This window comes from Dermacentor andersoni, chromosome 2 (genome assembly GCF_023375885.2).
Source record: "Dermacentor andersoni chromosome 2, qqDerAnde1_hic_scaffold, whole genome shotgun sequence".
In the NCBI taxonomy this organism is placed as follows: domain Eukaryota; kingdom Metazoa; phylum Arthropoda; class Arachnida; order Ixodida; family Ixodidae; genus Dermacentor; species Dermacentor andersoni.
In genome coordinates, this window is record NC_092815.1 from 41,884,620 (window position 1) to 41,911,610 (window position 26,991).

Genomic DNA, 26,991 nt, shown 5'->3' on the forward strand with positions numbered 1-26,991 from the left:
ACAAGACCGCGGGGAGCCGCCGGGTGTGACATCACCGCACGGGTGCATACCATTGGCCGAAGGTGGCGTCATCGGAGCGGGCTCTCCCATTGGCCGAACATGACGCGACTTCCAGTCCTCGAAGGGTTTAAAAGAAGCATTCCAGAAAGACCAGAGCATTCCCTGATTCACCTCTCTCGAACTTCTTGCCGCGGGCCGCAGCGTCCGAGTTGCTGCCGGCCCGTAATGACTGTACGACTGTTACTTGACTCTCACGTCTCACTGTACATAATGTAAAATAAATCCCTCCAAGTTTGTTTTTCATCCCGAAGTCCGTCCTTCAACCCCTACAATGCATTTAGGCTCCTTTGCACATTCATCATGTGAACAGCCCCACATTGTATGCGTACATCTGTCTCCTTATATATTCGCACACATTTTTGGTAGTACTCGTAATATAAATAAGCTCGCAGCAAAATGTCAATAACTATATGTAAATGTGTATGCATACTTGTATTATATTTAATGCAGTTTGCTTTTTGTTTCTGCTCCCAATTTAGGATGGAAGAAAATTTCACACAATAGATGACTGAAATGTGCCCATGTAGCTGCAGCTCTGTCTGGTAATTGCCAAATAGAAGGGGCAAGAACTTCATCAATCTGCTGCACTGTAACTTTTGTATTTGTCGTGGCACATTTTTTCTCTTGAGTGAATGTTAAATGAAGTGTTCCGATTGATATTATTTTCTGCTGTTTTATGCAGAAGAAGGTGCTGTTGGGGCGGTGTCAGCAGGAAGCACAGCTCCAAGACCTCTGCCTATCATGCGCTCCGAGTCGCAGCGAGAACCTCATCGGGAGAGCCAGCAACAGCGTGACTCACACCGGGGTCTCAGCATACGACTTCAATCGCGCGAGGGCAACAGCCGGAGAGTAATGCAACGCTTCCTAAGGAGAACCAGCTATCCAGAGGAGGAGGGACCTACCCAAGGTGCTGATCTTGTCCATCATGTTGTGGCCTTGCGCGCAGGTGCCATGTTTTCTGGTTTAAAAGGACTTAGACACCGAAATTACGGTTGAATGTTCTTCTTTGCGATACTGACAATGCAGTCACTCTTGAATAACAGTGCTAAATTCACTGATGTGCAGCAGCTACATGGAAATAACCTAGAATGTTCACATGTTTGCTTACTCAGGAAAAAATGAGAGTCAACCAAGTGCCAATGCTAAAGAAGACAAAGTTGACATACATGGTGACTGAATTTATTCGATGATTAAATGTTGATTGTATCTCCCTACTCTGACTCTCTTCTTCATATTCATTATTTACTCATTTTGTGTATTATTCGCATCATATTTCATGCGCATTATGCTGACCTTCTTTAGCATTGACAATTGGTTGACCCTATCTTTCTTTTTCTGGAAGTAGTTAAGGTATAGCCAGATCCCAGGTGCGCAATATCCGTGTAAAGTAAGCAGAGAGGACCTTGTCTTCAAGAGCACTCAAACTCGATGCATACGGAAAAAGCGCAGGGCATATGGGAACATCCGGGATATGTGTTTACATAGACGTGTTTGCAGATGTTTACTGTAAATATATGTAGATGCTTGGTGACTGTATCATAATGTCACTGTTAGTTAATTAGCTGCTAGCATAACAGGTTGGTAAGTACATAGGTAATACGTTTTCTTTTACAAAACTAGTTTCCCTCTGTTAAATACAGCACAGAGTGAAGCAAGGGTGAAATGCAATGAACACAAAACTCTTGCCGGCAATAGACATACATCATCCTATATGGTACAATTTCCAATTGCTATTGCAGTATATCGACCAATGGAAGCCCTGGACATGGAGCATTCTGCATCATCTGAGCCTCGCTTGTTCAGAAAGTCCACACTCCTAATCAAAAAGAAAGGCAGCAAGAAGAGCACTGGTAGCAGCAGCCTAACCTCTGTAGGGGTTGCTGAGAGTGGCGCAGCTACTGACGACGAAACTTTACAGGACAGTCTCCCAGAAGGCGTAGACTCGACTGGTAAGGATGAGCCAGTGGGGCTGCTTTGTGTGTCCTTTCAATATTGTTTTCTGGCATTAGAGTTGTAAGTCTGAAACATTGTCTGTGTCCATCAGTGTTTTTATTGGTTGTCATGTAAAATTAAACTTGTCATGCTCGGATTACATTCCAATTCTGTTCTGAAAAGATAGACCATTTTGTTTAGCTTGTGGTAGCATTCTCATGTTTGCCTATAATTGTTGCTGCAGCCGGAAAAGTGGTACTGCCGCAGTCACAACATAAATGAGAAAACAGCTTTTTTTTTTACTTCACTGTTGCCAGATGTGCTTCAAATATTCTGTCCCAAACCACATGTTACTTTTTTCATCTTTTGGTTCGAACTTTACTCAAGCTTAGGCACATGGGGCCAGTGCCATCGGTATGGCTTCAGGTTCAATTCCTGCTAAAGTTCTGGTTTGGATTTGATTTGACAGCTTAATTTTTACTTGTCAGTGAGGATAATACTTTTCAAAGTGAATGTATCTTGAACTTGTTTAACAGAATGTGCTAATGAGACAACCTAGTAAAGCATGTACATGCTTAGTGTGTATGTAATACTAACCTGCAATAATTTAAATTGAGAAAATTTGCAGTTCTAATTATTTTTTACAAATCTCAATATTTTGGCTAGACTTCAGAGCATCTTAAGCTACTTTACTCAAGTGGCACCTTTGTTTGGTCCTGTACCTAGTTTCTTGGGAAATAGAGTCCTGATGTAATTGGCTTGCCTGACCAAAAGCAGCTCCATTATTTATATATTATTTGCCTAGAAAATTTTATTGTTAAATCTTGTGCTGACAAAAGTGGTTAAATTGGGATGGTTAAATTGGATGGCTAAAGCTGTTAAGAAAAGTCTGCTGTTGAGCAAGAGGTCATGGGCTCATTTTCCAGCAGCAGCTGCTGCATTTCAATGAAGGCGAAATGCAAAAACGCTTGTGCACTTTCTTAAATTTATTTATTTATTTATTCATCAGTACTGCGATCTTATACAAGATCTTAGCAGCATGGTATACGAGCAAGTACATAAAACAGAATTAATAATAAAAAAAGGGGGAACTGCACTGAGAAGTTTCTTTACACGAGCCACCATTTAGGTGTACCTTAAAGAACCCCAGATGGTCAAAATTAATCCGGAACCCACCACTATAGCATCTCTCCTAGCCAGAGTGTTGCTTTGGGATAATCAATCAATCAATCAATCAATCAATCAATCAATCAGTCAATCAATCAATCAATCAATCAATCAATCAATCAATCAATGTTTAGAAAAACATTGCCTGGTTTATGTAATTTTTTAAAAATCTTTCTGGGATCATACAGAAGGAAGCATAAAAGCATATTTTGTGTGCCTAACTGTATATTAAGTCATAGCTTTATCTTATTACATTCAGTCTTTGTTAATTCAAAGAAAATTTAATTCTAGGCACTTCTAGCACTCTGAATGGATTCAAGAAAGTGTAAAAGCTGAGTGCAAGCTCATATGAGAGACAGTGATAATATAGAAGTGTGCCAGTTGCCATCATGTATAAGTACCGTGGTCTTGTCCAGCAGATGTGCTCAATCCTTGACGTTGGTCTCTCTATAAATTAATTGCATGCCATAACTTGCATTTTAGAGCTGAAAGCTTTAGATATTCTGTACCCAGCACTTTCAGGCCTTCACAGCTACAAAAATTTCTCATCTATTCCTTGGTTATTCTGGTGGCTACATTTAACACCTATATCAGCTATTATAGTACTGCAGAAAAATTACCACTAATATTGAATTTTGCACATGAAGTCACGGTTTGTGCTTTTGCAGAAGTGCTTAAGTGCTACTTTACTGAAGCATGACCTCTTAAATGCTACATATATTCATGTCTAGTGCTGTGTTAAAATGCAATAGTGTCCACTGCTGAGTTATAACTTAAAGGCTTCTCTCACAACTAGCTCTGACAAGCAGGAGTGTTGGTAGCTGCAGTGCTGATTTAGTGCCGGCCATGATGGCTCAGTGGCTGTAACTTTATGATGCTGAACTCAAGGTCACAACTTTGGCTATGGCAGCCATATTCTGATCTTTTGAGGAGGCAAGAATTGTGGTCTACTTAAATTTAGAGGCCCTTTATATGGAATCGCTAGTGACCAAAATTACAGTCAAACCTTGCTAACGAATACAGATATGACAAACTAGTGGACATGGCAAAATCACTATAAAATGTTTCTTGCCATTATCAGCACGCAACTAATATATGCCTATAACAAATTTAGGAAATAACAAAGGTATGTATATTCGTGTTGGATGCATGCATTTGTGTTTGCGTGACCGCTGAAACAAGCCGACACAAATCCTGTTAACTTTTGGTATGGATGAACTCATACAAAAGATTTTTGTCTCTGTGACCACTGAAAACATGCTGCAAGCTAAGTTGCAATTTACCTGTGACGTATTCAGCAGTATTTGGCTGCGACCATGGAAGAAAGGCCGCATTCAGCCTCTGTTGATTTGCTTAGGGCCCTTTGAGGCTGTGGACTCTTGAGGTGGATTTGTGTATGTGACCACTCAAGCACAGCAAGGATTTTGTAACTTCTAGTCCCTGTGAACTCTGCTTGGTTTTGTGCTGAAGCAAGTAAATTGGTAACTGCTTTTGTACCTGTGAACTCTCCAGTCGTATTTGTGTCTGTAACTACTAAAGTGAGCCTTTAGTAATTTTATGGATGACCAATGTATCTCTAAAATCTTTAGTATTTTTACTGTCTGTGACCGCTGAAGCAAGCCTCCAGAAAGCCTGAATTAAGCAGCTTCCTTGATGGCTGAGACACCTGCGAACTTTTCAGGAAATTTTGTGTTTTTGTACCTGCAACCGCTGAAGTGAGCCAGCCTGCAGTAGGCCTCCTACTAACTTCCTTTGTGCCCCACCCTTACAAAGGGATTTTAAAATTCTCTTACTGGCGGAGGTGTACCTGCAATATATTAGCTCAACTGAAATGGTCTCATCACTACTCGAAAATGTTTGCTCTGTTGACCTTCACTAGAATGTGTCATGGATGCAGAGCGCATTTATGCTATAAATCGGTGACCATACAACAGCTGTTTGTGTCTACAACCGCTGCACTAGTATAAAGCGACTTTGTTAACACCCAATGTAGTTGTGACAACTTGAGCATAACTTCTGTTAGTGTGTGTAACTGCTAAAGAAAGCCTGCAGAAAGGCTCTTGTAACTTCCTTATAGTGGCTGACATATCTGAATTTTCCAGCAAATCTAGCGCTGAAGTGCCTGCGACCACAGAAGTGAGCCCTCAGCAAGCCTCATGATAACTTCTGTAGTGGCCCCATTTTGGGTTCTTAAATTTTCTTGCTACCCAAAGTGTATTTGTAAACAGTTTAATTCCTACACATTTTTACTGGCCATGGTGAATCATAACCTCTAATGGCTGAGGTATGGCAAAATTATTGAGTCTTATTTGTTTGCATTGATGTGCTTTACTGAAAACTGCTTAATGCATTTTAGGGTTGAACTTGTGACCTTCCTGCAACTGTTTGATTGAAATAAATGCTGTATTCTTAATGAGATTGTCAAATGATTCAGCAGCCTGCAGAATATAGTTTTGTAGCTTCGTTCCTGTTGGCACAAAAGGTATAGCTTGCATCTCCCGACTCATTGTAGTTTATGCTATACGTTTTGATCACCTTATTGGACTGCTGGGATAGATCTTCAAGAGCTATGCAGTTCCTTTTCATTATTGCCCCACAAGCCAATACAAAACCAGGCCAAGCTTACTTTGTTAATTGTATGTAAAATGCAGCAGGCTTGCTGCAATGCTAGGGTACATTCTGAGGAACATCCCAATTATGGTTATTTATAATCAAAATGGACGCCCTGTGGACATCCTAAATTCATAGCCAAATGTCCCACAAACATACTTTAGACGATTGGTAACACAAAATGTCCCAGATGCGTCGTACATCCTGACAAAAATGTCCATAGGACGTACTCAGGATTATGCATTAAAAATAATCCATATTTGAACATCTCTTGGATGTCCGAATATCCCTTTGCGACGTTTGTGGGGCATTTACACAAACATTAATTTTCGTGCATGGGACGATCCCATGGACATCCAAAATTTATCCACAGGTTTTTGCGTACTATGTCCTAGAGGTGTTTGAATGTCCCGTTCCGGACACCTGTTCGACATCTGTAGGACGTTGGTGGTCCGATGGGCAATTTCATTATAACAAGGTTTGATTGCATTTTTTTCATCATGTGTTCGTTGCTTTGGGATGAACTACCTCACTAAATATTATAGCTCTTGCTATAATTGTCATTTAGTCATAGTAGATTTGCTGAGTGATCTTCTCATCTGTACCTAGTGTTGTCTGCATCTGCCAAATTTTGGAGCCTTTCGTGGCTACATACTTTTTGAATTTATGACCTGCCAACTCTGATGTGTCTTCTTGTATGGTCACGATTCCTTTTTCTAGGAGAGGGTCCACCGACCCCAACTGCCTCTAGACCTCAGTCCCCCGAGACTGGAGAGCCACAGCGGCCAAGGCACCGGCTTCAACGTCAGAAGGCTCAGAGCCGCAAGACATTCAGGTTTGGAAAATCACGGCGGGGAGCTGGCTGGGCAGCGGCTGAGGTAGGAATTGCCACGGCTGATGATGCGCCACCCGCAACGGTGGCTGAGGAGGAGCCCGAAGGCAGGCCTCGACCCACTCGGGCGTCCTCCATTCATGGTCTGCCCGCCAGCGCAGTGGGTGCTCTTGCATCCTTTACCAGTGAGCACAGGACAGAGGATCGGTCAGTTAAGGATTGAGAGTGTTTATTATTGGAAAGAATTCTGTGGCTCACCATGATTTGAGAGTACGGTGAGCTTAAGTTCATCTGAAAGCTTTCGAGCTACTACTAATAATGCAGTGCATCTGTTGCCGTATTGCTTCCTCCACTGACTGTGTGTCAAATACACAAAGAAAAGCTGAATGGCTGAGGCTTGGAACCTAGAGGAAGAAGTATGTAAAGTCTTTTTAAGGAAGCACATTATAAACCTAATACAGGCTGTTCGTGCTGCTGTCACGCTAGCTTGTGTAGGAAACAGATTGTTTTTGATTGTCCATGTTGGAATAGCAATAGGAGATGTAAAGCAAATGGAATGGGCCTAACACTGTAATGTGTAGCTCGTATATTGTGGCTTCTATTGATGAAAATTTATGCTGGCGGTGCATTCCTTTTGTGTGTTTTTAGATGCTTTCAGTGGGAGTACTCTGGCCATACGCTAACTGCGGTTTCACAGTATTTGAGTTCATTGCTTTATTTGCTTGAGAAGCGAGTGAAGCTTTGGAAATGACAGAAGTACCATAGTATGTGCATTGTGGCAACACAGTGCGTGAAGTGCTCCTTTGCCAAGCTGAAAACATTGCTACAATCTTGCTTGCTATAGCCTTGTTTTGACAGGAACTCAGGGAAATGGTCCCCATTGCATTATCAGATTAGCATTTGTCATGGTAGCGTAGGTTGTTCGCATTATTCTGGGATGCACAGTGCAGTTTCTGTCACCGTACGATAGGTTAAGACTTGAAATCTTACTGTGCTAAAGGGTATGCAGACAAGAGTTGAAGAATGCAGTGGAAAGAATTAAAAAGTACCAGTGCTTATGAAAGCTTCACCTCACCTGATCAGCCACTCAGTAACTTTGAAGTTGCTTCTGTGTTCTGCAAAGGGTTTGTGTATGAGGACAGTGCAGGAAACAGATACTTTTTGAAAGGCTTTGAGGCCAGAAAGCTCTCTTCTAATGTGAAAGGCCTTGCAGTGATACTGTGTACCCATATGATGCCTAGAATTTAGTTTGAAGCACTTGCTGGCACTGTGGAGTGTTGAAAGTTTTGTAAAACACTACAGGTGAAGTTCTTGCTTCACTTGCTGGAAGCTTCATGATTTCCTTTGTCCAATGTCGACAAGGGAAAAAACAAAAGTGATCAATGAAAGCACCATTCTATTTGTGCTTTCGACCTGTGGGGTTCCCTTCAGAAGAGAGCACCACGAACACCAGAAAAATTAGGCTGACACGACACAGCAGCTTAAGTATATGATGCCATGAATTAGCAGTATCACACGTACAAAGACAAAGCATAAGTCGCATATAATAAATCTGGAGGATTTGAATAGTAAACAGGGTGAGTCAAATACCATAATTTAATATGTGCTAACTTACCCGATTTGCGATCCTCACCTCTATTGTGCCATCTTCATATGGCAAATCAGTTCTGCAGAAGCGTGCATGGTGGAGGAAAGTTCATAAAAGTGACAGTTGTTATCTGTCCATCTGTAGCATGAACCTACAAAGGATACCCCATCTTTAAAAGATATGATACAATGCCATCTCTAAAATATTCCGAACAGTGCAAACAAGCCAGGCACGAAGGACACGCTAGCACTGACTTCCAACTAAATATTTCATAGAATATAACAAGCATATATAAAGGGAAAGCCAAGGGGATAAAAATGAAAGCCAGACCAGGCTCATACATGCACAGGCTAGTGGGCATGGTTTTAACAATGGTCATCACTACTCATGCAAATAACAAAATTTTTTAACATGGAGAAGTTCTGGCGGTTGACTAACATGCTTGTCACTAATTCTTATGTTGTACACCTTGGCTATTTTCTAGGTCAACTGCATTCTCCCTGAACAGAGGAATGCAACCACATGACTTTCAGTATAGACTATACTCTAGTTTCCTTCAGGAAAGGCTCATGTTCCCCAAGACAGGTGTTATGTTTCTCGATGTGTACTGTGTACAGCCATCCCCTTTGTCCTTGTTTTTGTTCGTACAGTTTTGCATCCTTAAAGTCGACGTTAACTGACTTGTTCAGTTGGCCATCTTGCTTCATGGTATGAAATTTATCAAACCTTAGAAGTTCTCCTTACTAAATGAAATTTACTTTTTCAAATGGTGCAAACATGTTGCAGGGGTAGTGCTGCTTCAAGTTTTCAAGTTCCATGTTTTACTGTTTTTATTGGAAACAAAGGAACAAGATCGATTTAGGTTATGATGCATGCCAATTCATAAAAACATAAATTGTCATAAAGGGCCCCTCACCAGGCCACATATAAAATTTCAGTTATACGTTTGATGTTGTTAAATGCCCTGTAGGGAGCGTTCTACCACAAGGATTTCAAATTGGTTCATTAATAGCCGGGATAAAAATATTTCGGTGCCGTGAACCCATGATTTCAGGAAGTGAACGTCACCGTCAACAAAACTCTCTCCACTTGCCCCACCTAGCCTCCACAAGCGAAATTCCTTCCCTGCATTCTCCCATACCAGAGCTCGAGGATCGCGTGATGCATATATCACAGCCCCCTGTCTTCTTCTTTTTCTTTCCCCCCTTTTTTGCTGCACGGTGTTTGTCTCATTTTGCGTAACAGACGATTTTCGTGCTGTGCACAAGAACACCTGACTAGAGGTATTAGTCAGTGCTACGTGAACACTCAGGCAAGCACAAGAGGACATGGAGAAAGGGAAAAGTTGGGAGGGAGCATCATGCAATATGATTGAAGTTGAGCCTGTTGGTCCAACATGTGATTGCTCGGAAATGCGCAGTTGGCTTTAGTGTTTCCGCTCTGCAGGCGGATCCACAGCAGGGCAGTCGTACAAGCGCACACCGAATAAAGACTACTGGCATAGCTATTGGGAACCAAACGTCTCAGGAAATTTCGATTCTTGCTCCACGATCTCGTCGCGTGTTGGGCCACCTCTGAGCAAAGGGACTGGCTTCACGGAGCATTCGCTTGCCAAGCTGGCTGCGTGATGTAATGCTCTCTCCTAACTTCTTCCTTCCTCCATGCAAGCGGATCACAGAGCATGACTGCACACTGGAGCTCGGTAGAAAATCACAGTTTCACTGCCTGTGCGCATGACTGAACAATATGGGAACAAGCAGACGAAATAGAAGTACATCTCTCCTGTTATGGTACGAGGTAAAACAAACACACAGACATTGGGTTTGTGTGTTTTATTATTTCTTGAAACGTTAATCCGTCTACTGAAGCAACAGATTACACAAATAACAGATGCTGCCTGTAATAATTCTTGAAGTCGCGTGTCGCTGTGAGCGATGTCACAGCACGGACATGTACGTAGGCGTACTTGTGTATATAAGTCACCTCTCTGGCTGGGAGCGCGGTGCCCGCAAGGAGAAGGGCAAACAGCGTTTGGTTTAAAATTTCAGCACTTTCCGTTGCGCATAACAATGTAATACTTGGCGGACATGATCGTTAGCGCGCATTGTATGCCCTGCACTTGTCAGCTCAATATGGCCAGACCTGGTGAGAGGCCCTATAAAGTAAATGATTGCCTTGAGGCTAGCCATAGTTTACCAACCACTGGTTCAATGTGCCAAAATACCACTAAATACAGACATTCTATTGAGATACAAACAAAAACAGACCAATTTCTTTCAGTGTGATGAGGTGTTTTCACTTTGTACTAAAGGCAATTTTATTTCTGTGTAATGAGGTGTTTTCACCTTGCACTGTAACCTAATAGCCAGCCAGTGGTCCTTATCCGAATCATTGCTGCTAGTCGATGAGTGTAATGTGAGCAGCTTATTGCCATTGCTGATGGATGTTGCCATTTGGAAGAAAGCTTGGGTTTGATGTCGCATGACAAACACGTAAGAGGTTTATGAGAGTTTTTAGCTGTTTATATGAGAGGGCATAATATTGTCACGTATTGCTGAATATTATCTTTGTGACGCATGTATGGTGGGCACAATTTTTCTTGTCTTAGAAGTTATTTTTTTGTTGATTTGAACTGTTTGGTCTGGCATTTCATTATATTTTTTGCAGCCCCACCATTGTGGCTTAAGATAACCTAGTTAGACGGGGCTAAGTTGAATAAGAGTGACCGCAGTCAGTCCATTATCCATCTGAGTGGACAACTTCCTCAAATTCAATGTCTTGGTGGCCACTGCCTGCTGACACTGGTCTTGTCACACGGCAGACATCCCATGGCTTTCAGTGGCCAGGACTGTTGTGCCCCACAACCATTGCATTTAAACAGTTACATAAGCATTAACCTCTTTCTTCCTTGCCTTTCTTTTTTTCTAAGTTGTTTCATGGAGCTGTTAACTTTTGCATATCAGTGCTGCACAGTTGTTTGACTAAGACATGAGCACTCCACTTAATTTGTTCTTACTTCTTGTGCCTCATCACACAGGCAGTTTCGATGCTCACTGATGTCAATTCTCATTTGGCTTTTAAGCGTAATTGATGTGTGCCCCTCCTACGTGATCGGAGTCAAAGCTTGTCGAGTAATCGGCATCTATGCATGATGCACCACTCTGTGATGCGGAGAAACGAGCTGTGCTAAGAAAATGTGCTTTTCACAGCATAGGACGCATGGTGAAAACACTTGACAGGAATCGGCTTGACAGGCCACTGAGGTGTGACAGACGTAAGAACTTGGAGCGAGTAGCACATGCCTATTTTTAGGCTGCTGCATGATAATAACGTAGTGCCCTTGCATGTCTGTTTTATAGCCATTTTAGCCAATACTCTAATCGGAGTAGTCATTTAAAAATGCCAGCCTTAATCACCAAGATGGCTTCAAGAGTACCAGCTGCAAACCTTGATTGTGCTCAAGAATCCCAATTTGTATTTCATAAAGTGTGAATGAGTTGAGCATGACGAAAATCGAGTACAGCTAGAAATACCTGCTTTCTTTGGGAACCTTGTCTGCAGAAAGCCATTTGAAACATTGAAACGAGGTCTTCAGACGTAAACACCGACACATTTTAATGCGATAGCGTTAAGGGCCCCGTGTCACAGAAAATCCAGTGTCAGCATCTCGTGATCCAGCGTCGACAGTTTCGGCAAAAATCATTTTGAACCACGCATACCCTACCACGCCTGCACTCAGCGTAACGTAAAGATGTTACTGAACTAATTGAATATCTCAAAGTAAAATATGTCAGAAAAATCGTAAAGTACAACTTACACACAGCCTACAGACACGATAGCGTCAGATTGTAATTTAAATATATGAGAAAACATAATTTTGTAACGCGGAAACGCAAACCCCTTTTCCAGTGTTTTTACCATTCGTAGAATGGCCACAGCGTCCGAGATTTGCGCGTGCCAGTGTGTGCAAATCTCGGAGCTTAAGAAGCAGTGCGCTTGGCTCTTTGCAACACCTCCAGATGGCGCTCGCCTCCGCCGCATCGCGGCCCAGGCAAGAGGCCGTGTTCTGCCTCAGTGCTCGCCTCAGAAAGCTCCGCCTCAGAAAGTTCTGCCTCAGAAAGCTCGCCTCAGTGCATAGCGTTTGCCGCCAGCGTTTCCCATTAAACATTGCAGTTAGAGAAGTTGCAATTACTGGAAAGTGTGGGAAGCAGTCAGAGATCTTTGAATGCTATCGCATTCCACTCTTAAAGGCGAAGCTTAAGCGTCCTCCAAATTTTTGTGAAACTTGTGGTTGAAGTTGACAAAAAAGTTCCTTTACTCTGGTAGCACATTTTCACACTGGAACTTTAATTTGAGTGAGGATTCTTGAAGTACAAAAGAACAGCTAGTTTTGATGTTTGAGAGTGCCTGTGTGACAGGGGTGTCATGTAAAGTTTGTCATGTATTGTGTATATTATATTTATTGATTACAATCGATTATTATTATTATTATTATTATTATTATTATTTGCACTAAGTACATTATTTTTTATCTTTGAATGGTGATTGTGTTCCGATTGTTCAGGTTATGCCAGACTCGCACAGTTTTCCTCACTCTGGACACAGTGACACTGCATTACTTAACATGAAGAAGGCCATCTTATGAAGTATGTTTCATGCAGTGGCCTTCGTAAAGTGCCAACTGAGAAGCATCCTCCTGTGAGAACTTGTTAAATGTGTATATAGGCAATTCTTTGCCGTTGTAGGAAGCCATAATTTACTTTGATCCACCCTTTTCGACACATAATTCTTGACTTTCTCTTCTCAATGTTCCCCCCTGTCCAAATGCTATGCGCCTTCGCTAGGTGAATACCCTACAGAGTCTACACCGGGGGTCTCAAACTCGCACCAGGCATTGGGCTGCAAATGTTACAGTTCTAGCATGGTAAGATGTGCTAGCAAAGACGTGTAACAGAATACCAGATACCATTATCTGACAACAGCAGCACTAGTGGCAATGCCTTCTGGCATGTTTACGACAACAGACAAACAGAATACAGCCGGCCACTGTGATAAACGTTTTGTGCTCTTCAGTTAAACATGGCATCACAAGACGTCGTTACCAGAACTGCTCCTTGTGTAGACATCTTTCTGTGTATTTCTATGCTGGTATGCCTCAGTCATGGTAGGACTGTTTATTGCATGCAACTCCCTGTTGGCTGCTCTGTGACATCTGCAATGGGGGGTCTAGAGAATAGCATTAGGCTTACATAACCTTGAAAAAGCGAGGGCCTTATGGGGCACATGCTTCCCATAGGATGTGCGTTTTGAGACCTTTGCCCTAGCTCCTACTTGGAGCATCTCATGAACAGCGTGCTTTTTATAGCTGGTGGCAAAACTAACATTAGCCATCTAGAGTAAAAAGATGCCAAACATCAAATTTATTATTACACTCTTTTTCTCTGTCCACCACCTTTCTGGCCAAGTCTTCATGTGCACTGTCCTTATTGCATTTAAGCTAGCCAAGTGCATACAATAACATAACTATAACCAATTTAAAGTGCTGGCACCATATTACATAGTCTGATTAGGTTCTCTCAGATTATCAGTTGCCACTTTGACACTGCACCAAAGGAGGGTAGAAGACGTACAGTTGTGTTCTGTGCCAACTTAAGCTTTCAGAGGTGCATGAAGAGTAATATTAGTTTAATGCTATGAGGTTTATGTTGTTTTCTTTGTTCCTCCTGCCTATCTTGCCTCAGATTTGGAGCCTTTTATACTAATTTGCAAATTAAGGTCAGCAATCTGTGCACTCCACTGAGCTATACAGTTATGATGCAGCTCTACAATTTCACATGGCTATGGAAAATACAGTGACGGGTATTTGATAGCCGATGCTTTATAAAAGAGTTGTAGCCTGGATTATACAAACAAGCCATGTTTTAGAGATTTGCAATTCATTCAGCTTTATAAAAGCTTGGCAATATTTTTCTTGTGCACTTGTTCTAAAATAAAGTAATATCATATAGTTAAATTTCAACAACATGCTTTTAATTAGGCTTCACGAAGTAAGCACTTGTTCTGATACTTTTATTTGACCTTTAAGATTTGAAACATACATACATAAGTAGTGCAACGATTCAACGTGCATTTATGTTTCTCGGAATGCATGTCTTCTGTTGCGTTTCTCTGCAAGACAGTTCTCCAAGTTAATATTATATTCTGGCCACTGCTGTGTTTTAACAGTACTTCAGCAGTACAGTAGACCAAGATTACGATGAACTGTGGGAACACCTGTTTCATTTTGTAGTCGTGTAATTTTATAGGAAAGTTCATCTTACATACGACATTGTGCTTGAGATATTGCAGTGACATTAGCACTTCTTGCAGCATGTAGCAAATGCAAGAAGTCTATGTGTTGAGGATGTCAGGCGACCGACCGTAGCAATGAGAACAGCCCATGTAAACCTCAGAACTTCAAGAAAAAAAATAAAACAGAAAGCTAGCATTTGGAAGGGAGCGAGGTAACAAAACGTTCGAAATATTAGGGGTTACATGGTGCATTAGTTGAATATGTTTGTGTTAATACCCACGCTAGTATGAGGATGCTATTGCTGGCATGTCACCAGCAATATTGTTGTTAACGATACCACTCTGGATTCATTAATGCAGCTCTAACGAGATGAAGACTCTTCAGAACATTGCAAGGGAATGTAATGACATCACTTGTGGCATTACTCTTGTCCACCACATAGTAAGGGAAAGTGACAACCACAGGGTGAACAGTCAAGCCAGAAAGGTGTAGTATTGGCAAACCAAATGCTTACATGGATTCCTTTGTAATTAAAGCTGTAGTGATATATTTTTTTTATCAGCAGATATCAGCAGAGCGGTGTTAGGTGATTCTGTGAAGCCAAACTGCTTTCTTCTCATTATATGAATAAGATCTTTAAGTCCCTTTTGTGATCTCACTGAAAGAAATCTAGTGCCACGCTAGAGCAAAGGGGCATTCCTGTCTGTTTGCTTTAAGCAAAACTAAAGCTGGCCAAAAGTGGGAATATGCCATCAACTTTTTTGGTATATTGAGGAGCTCAATAGTACAATAAATCGACCATCTCAGACTTTTAATTATACATGGGCAAGCATTTCTCTATTCAAATATTACACTTAATAATTTTCCAGGATTGCTTCTGTCCAAATTTCACATTTATTTTTCAGTTACATAACTAAGGTGTTAGTAGGGCAGTCATACCTCAATCTAGCAACATTTATTATTCTGTTAGAATGCTTACACAGAGAGACAGTGCATCGTCGTTCTTGATTCAAAGAACAAATTTTGCACTACAATTTCATCAGCTTCTGCAAAAACGGCCCAAACACAAGTAGTGAATGGAATTCCTTGCTGCACCTTTTGTTGACTGGACACCTTGTTGACATCCTTTTTCTTGCTAATGAGGTGCTCAGAAATATGTAAGAAGTGATAGCCACAATCAAGTTTGTTTCTTTTATTGACTTTGGTGGCCATCATAATGGCTTAAACATTGTAAAGGCTTCAACTGCTCCTCACCAGGCCCCATCAGAAATTTTGGTTCTACACTAGAAGATGTAAAGCGCTGTCTAGGGAGTGTTCTACCTAAAAAAATCTTCAGAAGGGTTTAGTACTGGTGGAAATGGAAGCAAATGAAAGGTTATGAGGAGATGGTACGAGAGGGCAAGCTACGCTCCCTGCAACAGAGACTCTCTCATGTTGCCTCAAGCTTTGTTCCCTCTCTCTATTTTCAACCTGCTGGGATAAGACTAGTGGCTATGATGTTGCACTGCTCAGTTCGAGGTCGCGGGATTGATCTGAGCCATGGCAGCCGCATTCCTGCTGGGGCAAAGTGCAAAAATGCTTGTGTACTTAGTTTTAGGTGCATGTTAAAGAACCCCAGATGGTCAAAATTAATCCGAAGGCCCCCGCTATGGCGTGCTTCATATTCAGATCATGGTTTTGGCACGTAAAATCCCGGAATTAAAACTTTTTTTTTTTCGCGTTCTCCCATGTTGCAGCCAAGAGCCCAAGTCACGTTTTAAAGTGAAGCTTTTTTTGCCTCTTCCTTTGAATTTTCCACTGCTGCTGCTGTCGAATGTTTCGCAGGCCGCGTCAGGATGCAGTTCACAGCATGTATATACATGGCAGGAGCGTGGGAGAGAGAAAAGGTGACCCAAGAAACTCATTTGGACCTTTCCACCACGTCCCCGCAATGCCCTCTGGAGCTTCCTAAGCGTCGCCACGGTAACCTCTTGACGACTGTGACTATCTATGACCCCCCAAAAAGACATTGTAGTAACTTCAACACTTACCATGCAACAGGCCAGAAGGGAGGTAGACAGAATGATAGAGCGGAAGTAGAGAGAGGAGAAAGAGCATTATGAAGAATAGCCTTGCCGCTCTTCGCTCGCAGCTCCCATACATGGAGGAGGGCAGGAAAGGGAAAAGGCAGCGTTAGAAGGCTAGGAAACATTACTCCTGACATGATAGCGGTTGCGGATAAATTGAAGTTTAAGCTACAGTATGGTACGTTTCTGCGATTTCTGAGAAATAAACACCATGTAAATTTGTCAAGCGGACAACTGACGCAGGGCATGCAAATGCAAAGCCACATTAAAGCACTAGCGTCTAGGCGACACTACGATAGCAGGCACACATCAAATTAGCACTTATGTGCCCGCTGCAGTAGCTTTGCGACTGTGGCATTGCTCGAGATTATGGGCTAGATCCTGATCGCAGCAGCTGCACTTCGACTGAGGCAAAATACAATGCACAATGAGCACACTTCAGGATTACCCGACCAATATGATGCATCCTGATGCACATAATATGCAAGGCAGTTTGTCTGGGGGTATCTTGTGCTTAGTTTATAAGGTTGCTGATGGTAACCATCAAGGACGGTGCAGATAACTAGCTCTGACCCTTCTGTACACAAGATAATCTGTATTTTTATTAAGATCGTACTAAAAGACATTTGTCTGCAACATGTTTGCCCACAGGACTGCAATTCAATCATATGAAATTATTCTGCTAAATATGTAAAACTTGACACACTGAACATTTTACCTGACCAAGTTTCAGGCTGCAAGATTTTGCTGAATTGTGGTTTAACCTGTTAAATGGTCCCACAACAGGTTTGGGCATTGCAAATTGTGGCGGCAATCATGCTTGTGAAATTTTACACCGATGTGTGCTGTGAAAACAGATAAAAATTCAGAAGCCTGCGTGCCTTCATTCTTAAAGGAGCCCCGATTTCTACCAGTGAGATGACGTCACACACATTTCACTACCACATCACATATGCAGTGGCCAGCTGCTCACAAATAGCCTGAACTAGGGTTTCTTGTGAAATGCAATGTGTCCAAAACCTTCTCTGGGAAATGTGCTGCCCAGCAAGAAAGAAAGGGAGGTCAAAGGCAAAGGAGGCAAGGATCGTGATGTAAACATTGCTTGGGCCCTCCACTCGGACATGAGAGAAGCAGGAACGTCGTTTGCGGGCACTGGTAGAGACAAGAGAGATCCTCTCCCATGGAAAGGGTAGCTTGCCTCCTTGTACCATGGATTCCCAACATTTGTTCCACTTCTATCTTGGCTACTACTAAACTCTTTATAAACATTCTTGCAGTCTAATGTTCCCTGGATGGTGTTTTACAACTTCTAGCACATAGCCAAAATTTCTGCGCAATATTAATGTTAACCTTATGCCTTGCTTCCATGTTTATTCACATGCTGTGAGCTATTGTTACAGAGGACCATGCTGTTAATTTACCATGACCGAAGAAAAACTCAATGGCCTGAAAAAGAATCTGCATGCAAGGAGGGGTTGTCAATCTTTAGCGTTACAGCTGTGCCATTTAGTCGCTGAGTATCTGTTTCACTCATTTAATGTTAATGTCTGGACCTAGTCAGGCAGCAGTGGTTACATATGTCCACCCCAACGTGTTTCTGACCTCACTACTGTTACAGGAGGTTGCATTTGTAACTGCTGTAGTATGCGTGTTGCAAGACTTGGTTTTCATCCATAAAAGTTTGCACAAGTCATTCCTTGTAGTGCGTAGTTGTTGCAATCAACTTAACAGATTCCTTACCTTGGGTTAAGAGGTTGCATAAATATGGGCATGCTACGTGCCATTCCTATTGAGGACTTATTCTCGTGCCATATTTGACTGATGGCACAAAACTTGTGCAGCCAACAAATGATAATGTGTTAACGAGCTATTTCAGTGGTGCCAACAGATGTGCAAGTTGAGCCAAGTACCACATGTTCTACCTGTTGGTTGAGTGTTGTTAGCAGTCAACATGCTTTGTGACACGGCTGTAACAGCGTATACTCCGAGCAGTGAGGAAAACGATGTTACTGCACTGTAGTCATACTTGAGTTGTGTTTTTTCTGCTCGTCAAACTAAGAATTATCACATCTGTTATGCAGTGTTTTACTTGCGAGCACCAGCAATGTTGCCCAGCCCTGTTCAGGGTACTTTGTTGACTATTCAAGACATTAGACAGCTGGGTGTTGGGGCTTGATTTCTCAAAGTACACTTTACAAGGTTTTTAATGGTAAGAAAACCTTCTTTGTGATATATACCATACAAGCAGGCTAGTCAAACTTGATTTCTGTGTTGCAAGTGAATTGCTTTACCAGCTGATGTTACTTGGAACACATTCAAACACTGTTTCGTTGTTGTGTGCTTCTACTGTCATCTGCTTTGTGGTTTGATGTTCTCACTGCAGATGCGCCTTGTTGCCAACAAGATGCTTATTACATCCACCTCTAAAGTTCCATCCAGTATATGTCAAAGCTCATTATTATCAGTTTTTACTTGATTGCATATATCTTGGTTAATGTTTTCTTGAAGGGTGACACCACATTTCATGCATTTCAAACACTTGTGCCAACAAAGGATTTATAGAGATACATATATTCTGTCCAAGCAACATTTGGGGTTAGTTTAGATGTCTGCACAAGATTCATATCCTTACAGAAATGCTTCAATAAATGTGTGACATTCTAACGGTTATTGAGGGGGGGGGGATACAAAGCTATTTAGGCAAGTGGCTTAAAGCCATGAGGTACGTTTTTTCTTTTCTGTGTGTGACTCTGCCTTTTCCTGCTTTTAAAATACTTTTTGTGCCAAAGCAAATATAGCCACTCATATTCAGGAAAAGCAAGTTACTTTAGACTTGAGATTAAGTGCAATACTTTTGAAGCCTATATAGAGCTTCATTGGTTCCATATGCACATACCATCAGATCTTTGTCTTACAAACTGCCTCTTAGGAGGATTTTATCAGTCTAGTGTAATGGCTACTCTGTTAAATTCTGTCAACAAAATTAATGAATAGTAATAAATAGTGAGCAGGATAAAAAGAAGCAGGCTTGCTCCTGAATTTGAGACTCGTGCAAATCAGATGCTGTTTTAATTTGCAAAAGGGCTGTGCACAATGCATTTAACCTTAAAGACAAGAAAAATTCAGCAGCATTTATGAATGTGCCAGGCAGGCATTTTTAAGTGTGTCCTGAAACTATTGCTTCAAAAGGAGCTGCAACATGGGCTCATTGTTGCTACAGGTGCGTATGTTGTTTCCAATATTGCAAATAGGCCTTTTAGCCATGGCGTCTGTTGCAGCTGCCAAAACCTTATCCCAACTGCAAGCAGAGCAGTCTCAGAAAAGCAGTGGTTCGGAGTGCTGTTGCTGTGTGGAATGATCGATGGTTTTGTATGAGAGGGCTCCACAGTCGTGACATGGCACCCTGCCTGCCGGCATAGGCCAAGGTGTCAACATGCACATGTGCAGGGAGCTCTTGTTGCTGTTATTTGTCAGTCATTTTATCTGTACTGTGTCAATGTTGTGTGCCTACGCAGTGTCTTCCTTGTATCGTGATAGAGAAACAAAAAAGGCAGCATAGTGCTAGGCAAGATAAGAATCATAGTGTTTCGCCTAGGCTTTCTAGTTGTGGTAGTTGCAATCAGTACCTGTTTGTTGTTGCTGCTGTGCCAATGATGTTCTAGTGAGGCTCTAAGCTAGGACTTGTTAATCAATGTGCAAGAGTTTCATGTACCCGGTAGCGTGTTAATCGACTGCTGCTAGTTCAGACTGCATGTTGTACACTTGTGGGCCAGTCAGCAAGTTGCCTGCCTGGAACTGCTTGTTGGGAAAATTGGACTTCCTTTTTTTCGAAGCAAGACACACCGATGCGAGTTTTTCCAGGCAGGCACTGTGCTGCTGCCTCGAGCATGTATTGTTGACACGCCGATGTTAGTCTTAAACTGTCCATTATTTATGCAGGAGCCAATTTTACAAGCATGCCAGAATGTAACATAGTATATTTAAGTTTATCAATGTTGTGTACAATAAGCTAGTCATGTGTTTTCTAGGCATTTGTTTTTCTATTGCAGTTGGTCTTAAGCATTGTATCAGCATTCCTATTTTGAATGCTTTTGTACAATAAAGCTTGCGCAGAACAGTGTGTGCACAGAGTGTCTTTTAGAAACCTGCTACTGTGGAGCACACAGAAGTGAGATTTGTACAAGGTAGCTGCACAAAAGCAGAGCATGTTCACAGTATAACGACCAAATGAGAATGGAAGGAATAATCCTTTATCATGATGGCTTTGCAGTTGCCATTGAAGTAAGCATTCTTGTTTACAGATGTTCATGAAATCGTAAAATATTGAAGATCGAATATTGCTTAACCTACCTAACAAGACCAAGCATGCCAGAAACTCCCTACTCTCAAATGACTTTTACTATGCAACCACCTGTACCTCACTTTCTCAATCATTTCTTGAAATGCAAGGACCTAGGCTGGCAGCATTCTTGGAAGACTCGTATGCAGAAAACTTCTTTTTGGTACGAACCTGTTTTTGCAGCATGCATACACTTTAGTGAAAAATAAAACTGTCACTTTAATTTCGTTTCTGGCGCGCCAGCAAGTCTTTGCCGTGAAATATAGCTGCACGCGCATTCTTTCGATGTGGTGCTAGTAGAGCCGCGATTTTGAAACATTTCATTGCCTTTCGAGTTCCATGCATAGTCAGTGCGGCGCTTTGGCCGCATTATCAAGGGGTTGTTATCAATGTGATCAGTCAACCTCAAGAGACTGATAATAAATGTGTCCTAAAAATGAAAGGAAGGAATAGCTGTAAAACACAAAACCTGCTGTTGGTGCTCCTTCCGTACCATTACCAAGGGGATGCGCTCTCTCTTCGGTTTTGCAACAGGCATGCAGTTGCTTTCAATCAGCTTATTTGAGGGCGCTGCTTTATGATGTGGGTGAGAGTGCAGTGACGTGGTATTTTTCATATTTCATGATGTTCCTTTGCCAGTCGGAAAAAATGGTACGCAATTAGTACATAGCTGAAAACATGTCATTTGGAGGTACCTACAAATGTCCCATTGACACTTTGATAATTAGAACAGTACTTCTCGAGTTAGATAAATAATTGCAATTACCGAAATAAATCTCAGTAACAAAAGAATTACTGGCGGCTGGAGTAACGCTACTGCTCTTTTTTTTAAGTCTTGGTGCATGATAGTTGGAGCACCCTGTATAATTTACTTGCTAACCGAAATGAGGTGATGCCAGATTCACTCGAAATCAGAATCAACAGCAGTCATGCGCAGCAGCGCTTATACTCGAACTCACAGAAAATGGAGAGAGAGAGAGAGGCTGCAGTTTCGCCGGAAAGGTGAAGCAATATTAGTGATAGCCAAGTATACGACACTTACACGAAGGAAGATTACACCACCGAGAGACGCCAGATTCTTGGTGGTGCGAGAGGACTCTGGCTGTGGGGATAGGGTAATGTTCCAATGTCCTGGAGATGGGCATTTAGTCATCCTATTGTGGCATTTGCTGCCACTGAGTTGTCCACATACAAAGTAACAAGTAAATATTTGGGGTACAGTATAGTGGATCAGCTTATACCGGTGACTTTATTTGCAGACTTCATACAGCATAAAAAATAACCATGTTCTCGGGTCGACAATTTGCAGGGAAAACTGGGAAGGAATGCAGTCATCTACCTGCACAGGAAAAGAGGGAGGCGATATAGAGTGATGCTGACTAGCAAATGTGTGCAGAGAAAGCTCTTTCAGACATACCTCTTGGCCAAGGCAATTCCAAGTCCGACAAGCCCGCTAACAGCAAGAGCAGCACCACCAACAATAGCCATGCCCTTTATGCCTTCTGGAATAGGTAATGAATGGTAAGGTGCTTCAATACACTCACAAGTAACAAAAAGGTTTCAGTTAATAAAACCAACGGTTACACTGGAAGTGGGTGCACTCCTCTGCTGCTTAGGCCACTAACAATCACTTCTGTGGTTATAAGCACTATCAGACAAAAATAATGGTTAACTTTGTTTGCACGGAGGGACAGGAACACAGCTCTATGTTAAGCAATATTGAAGGCTAGATATGAATAATTTTTCACTGAATGTTATCTTTGCATAGAGAGGAAACAGAGCAAGGTACTACTATAGCAGACGCTTGAAAAATGAAGCTGCCACAGCCTAAACATTTTGTCAAATTGCAGACGACAAAGACTGAGGATGTTGCCAAGTACTACCATTAAATTTGAATGCATTGCTGTACACACAGCTTTTCATTAATAGCAGTAATGGACTACACGACCAGTAAGATTGACTACTGAACACTTCATCAACATTTAATGTGGCTTGTCCACTAGGTCCCATGCCCTAAATGTAACTGTCTTTTTCATGTCCCACCATGACTGCATAGACATGCATCAAATCTTGAGTCATTCCTCTTAAAAGGAAATAGACTGAAAACTGTCTACAGGACCTACCTTTCTTCATCCGGCTTTTAATAGTTGCTTCAAGCTCCTGTGCTTGTCTGTTGGCTGGCTCAACATGAAGGAATGCCTTGATGAATTTCAATGCCTTGGAGTACTCCTAAGGATAAAAACATTTTTTACAACAGCTGCAATTCTGGATAGTAACGTGTACCTGTCCTGTGTAACCTATGTAATATACACAGGACGTTCTACCAGCTTCCACTAAATGCTTGCCAGCAAGCATGCCGGGAGCTATACTCTGTTTTATACTTGTCACTACTTGCATTCCAGAGGCAATAATTTTGCTTCTTGTGAAGGTACTGTACGCAGCGATTCAAATGTGATAATCGGACCGCATGGTGGCTAGCACTTCTTGCACCACCGGTGAGTGCTGGGGTGCCAAATGCTGCCACAATGTGTCTCAGAGGCTCTCGCTTTCATCATATGCCATAATGGCACTGGAAACTCTGTCCACCGGTGACACAAGTGCCGGCAGCCATGCCTTCCGAGTATCGAATTTGAATTGCTGGGCACTATACCTCGTGAGTGCTTCCTTTTTTTCATTTGCTTTCACAACGTTTGATTTCAGTCATTTAAGTTAGTCTATGCTTAGCACACAGTAGTAGCCACCTTTGCCTATTACAAGGAGGGGATGCTTCTGGTAACAAAAGTTTTAGAGGCATTTGTGTTGTTGATTGCCAACTACAGACCTTGAGCTTGGTGCTCCCGACAGCCAGGTAGAAAAGGTAATCTCGCTTGGCTTCAGCATTGCCGTGGTGAAATAAATCTGTTTAACAAAATACACAGAAGTAAGAAAAAGGCATCAGCTGTAGAGGTAGGCGAATATCAACTTTTTCGAATACGTATCGTGTTAATATGACTCATACGGGACCCACCAAACTGATCGAATTATTGGCTGAGTCAAATTAAGTAATATGCTGAAAAAATACCAAAACACACCGCTGAGTCAGTAGGCAGTATCTGCCCAACTCTAAATGCCCTCGAATCAAACGCATGCCCGCTTTCTCTGTGTCCAAAGTGGAAAATGAACTTGGAAATGACAAAGCTATTAAACAAAGAAGAAATTGAATGTGCATCCAGTTTTTCAGCAAGAAAACTGAACAAGGGTCTAATATGTGTTGCACAATGACAGACATTTTTTAAAAGTCAGCTATGCTACAAGGCCTTTAAATGTTGGTCTCGCCACTATACAGTTGTGTTATGTGGTAATGCACACAATCACTGCGAACACTGTTTTGGTTTCACATCCGATTACACTTGCAGGCTATTTGTGGCTCAATTTTCTTGACTAAAGAAAGGCACACATTAGAATCTGGTAAATACTGCAATGAGACACTGTGAGCTACCGTTATTGCTTGAAAAATCTCCTTGGGGCAGGTCGAAAATAGATGTTTTGGACAGATTATGTGTGTTAACAAATTCACTGACCCCTAATAAGCTCTGTTGAGGCATGCTACCACTAAAGGGGTTGCTATTGGGGTAGCCATAAGGATCAGGTGCATACGTGCCGACTGGTCAAGTTCTAATTTTTCCATGAAGACAATATTTAAGATTGAATTAACGAAAGTTTGGGCCCATATAAATGCATGGGTGCCAGCCGGGACCTTCCGTAGGGATCGAATTAACCGAAAAATTGAATTAACGGAAGTCTACTGCATGAAGTGGATACGAATAGCAAGTACCGAATATTGAATAGTCAAATGCAGATGCATAAATATTGAACAGAAATATTTATTTCGGTAGATTTAGGTACCATGTGTGTACTGACTAGTGCAAAAAAGCTATCAGGGACAAAAGATCAGGTTTGCACAATATCACTAATTGTCATTAGAAGAAGCTGCATGTATAGCCTCTCAACAACTTTAGAGCCTGGCTGCAAACAAACTTTTAAATAAATAATGGCTGGTACTGCACGACAAGTATTAAAAATGCAAAATAAACGGTTCCCGAAAAAGGAAAAATAAAAATACTTAAGGGCTGGCAGTGGGCACATATAAAAGGGCCTATCGCAAGGAAAACATTAGAGGCTTTAGTGCAAGAGATAAAACAACTGCTACATTGCTAGACTTCCAGAAACACTAAATGACAGACTACGAGCTTACTTTGTGGTTTTGCAGCAGAGACAAGAATCGCAGCTTGTCTCTGCTGCAAAACCAAAAAGTAAGCTTGCATTGTCCATTTCGTTTCTGTATTGCTTCAAAAAAGTTGTATGCTTACTTTCTATTATTTGTGATACTTTGTTTAGCAAATGGAGTGCAGTAACCAGACTAACATTTGGTAGTTGCAAAATATTTGGTTAACTTGGAATATTCCCAAGTACCAGTTATTTTTTTCATAAGAATTATTAATGTGTAAACTTCAATATTCGCCCACCCTTGATCAGAAGCTGTTTGTAAAGCAGGATGTAATGAAAAACTTTAGTTACGTAGTTTTATGCCCTAGCTAATGGCCACTACATAAAGGTTCCTATGTACATTCCGGAAATAATCATTAGGCATAAACTATGCATTAACATTTTACCCTCTCGTATGATTCCACTTTTCAAGGCACCTTGGCTCTTTGTGTTGCATACATTGACAGGAGTAATTACATCAACAAAAACGTTATATGTAAAAAAAAAGAAAGATTACGTTGCCCCATTTTATATCATATTCTATTTCCTCCTAAGCAATGCAAACATTTGAACGAAATTACGTCGGAACATTCATGCGTGTTTGCTTGTTTTCGCAAACAACAATACAACGCTCAACAAGTACGTGTATATGCGGCCTACAAGCGACGCTCGGAACGCGGTCTTGCAAGTGACTCACGTTCCATCAACAGCAAACCGCGTCGTATGTCCGCAGGGTATCTGCTTCTGACGAGGCACCAAGCGTACTCGAACTGCGTCTTCGTGTCCACTTCGCCATTTTTCATTTCTTCATGATACTGATCTTCGTAATGCTGCACAAGATAGAACAGCAAATTGTGTTCGATGGCGTCATAGGTGGCCGACATACCTTAGTTGACATCGATACAGATTTCACAATGCTGACGCAACACAGCCACGCCGAAATCGCTTGCGTACGAGCGAAACCTTAAATTTAAACGAAACGTTCGACTAGGAAAGCCTCAAGGATCCACTAGGAAGTAGTCATGTAACAAAAGAAGCTACCAACACAACACTTGAACGGACATTTATAAGTGACAAAAACGTTACACATAAAGGACATAAAAATATTAGGAAAGAATTAGCGTTAAGAAAGGTTGATAGTCTATACGAAAGGCTGATTCCAAAGTTTCAGAGAGGTATATGCCAAAGAAAAAACGAAACGATGATGCGACGGGAGACGCGGTCTTCATCACAGTCTCAGTCCATCGAAGAAAGCCAGGAAAACAAGCTCACTTTCAGATCTGTTGCGCTCACGTAGTCTTCAAGAATTGACTCCATTTTACACTGCAGCGTCACACATGAGTCACACGACAATAACGACCGCAAAAATGGTATGCGCCTCTTGTCAACGTACCAACTCTACGACTCAACTAACTCAACTTTAGGAGCTGATCAGCTACATAGCTGCGATGACGATGATGATGAACAAAAAAAAAAACGTGTTGAATAATACGAAAATCTTGTTAACAATTTTATAAAGCAAAGCTCCCAAAACATAGCGTTGCGAGTGCTGAGACAAAATTTTGGAATGCCCAACATTTTTTGTTGTGGTATTTCTTTCTTTCGCTTTAAATTAGGCAATATTAACTTTCGGTTTCGGTTTCGGCGCACACATTCATGGTGCGCTGCATTATAACTCTAGCCTTTGATTATCCGTTGCAAAAACGTACCACTGCACCGCAGCCTTCGACTGCGGCACTGTGCAAGCAAGATGCTGCCGCAGTACGAGGAACCTCTGCACTTGCTGGCGAGATGGGGCAGCAGAGCGTCACGCAGGCAACGCTTTGCTGACACAGCGAACACTCTCAGTGGACATGAAAA

At 41.8% G+C, this 26,991-nt stretch overlaps 2 protein-coding genes across 2 annotated transcripts in view; one reads left to right on the plus strand and one right to left on the minus strand.

The window, feature by feature from the left end:
• unc80 (unc80, NALCN channel complex subunit) overlaps positions 1-20,667 on the plus strand; it is a 209,674-nt gene extending 189,007 nt beyond the window's left edge. Inside the window, exons 60-62 of the mRNA XM_050189428.3 lie at positions 743-967; positions 1,800-2,009; positions 6,490-20,667. Coding sequence (XP_050045385.1) covers positions 743-967; positions 1,800-2,009; positions 6,490-6,824 — 770 coding nt within the window. The 3' untranslated portion in view covers positions 6,825-20,667. The remainder of the gene's footprint in view (positions 1-742; positions 968-1,799; positions 2,010-6,489) is intronic.
• A 1,449-nt stretch (positions 20,668-22,116) lies between these two features.
• On the minus strand, positions 22,117-26,580 carry LOC126542387 (mitochondrial fission 1 protein-like). The gene is made up of 6 exons (XM_050189440.3): positions 26,404-26,580; positions 25,829-25,961; positions 23,708-23,784; positions 23,010-23,115; positions 22,304-22,388; positions 22,117-22,225 (listed from the first exon to the last, which is right to left on the minus strand). The coding sequence occupies exons 1-6, from the start codon at positions 26,446-26,448 to the stop codon at positions 22,222-22,224; spliced, it is 450 nt and encodes a 149-aa protein (XP_050045397.1). The 5' UTR covers positions 26,449-26,580; the 3' UTR covers positions 22,117-22,221.
• Positions 26,581-26,991: the final 411 nt, after the last annotated feature.

What these genes read in the sequence shown, in the direction of transcription:
- LOC126542387 (XM_050189440.3), bottom strand. Translation starts at nt 26,448, where the DNA reads ATGGAGTCAATTCTTGAAGACTACGTGAGCGCAACAGATCTGAAA. An exon ending in CGGTTTGCTGTTGATGGAAC is followed by an intron (nt 23,785 to 25,828) that starts GTGAGTCACTTG and finishes TTTGTTAAACAG; the next exon opens with ATTTATTTCACCACGGCAAT. An exon ending in TAAAAGCCGGATGAAGAAAG is followed by an intron (nt 22,389 to 23,009) that starts GTAGGTCCTGTA and finishes TACCTATTCCAG; the next exon opens with AAGGCATAAAGGGCATGGCT.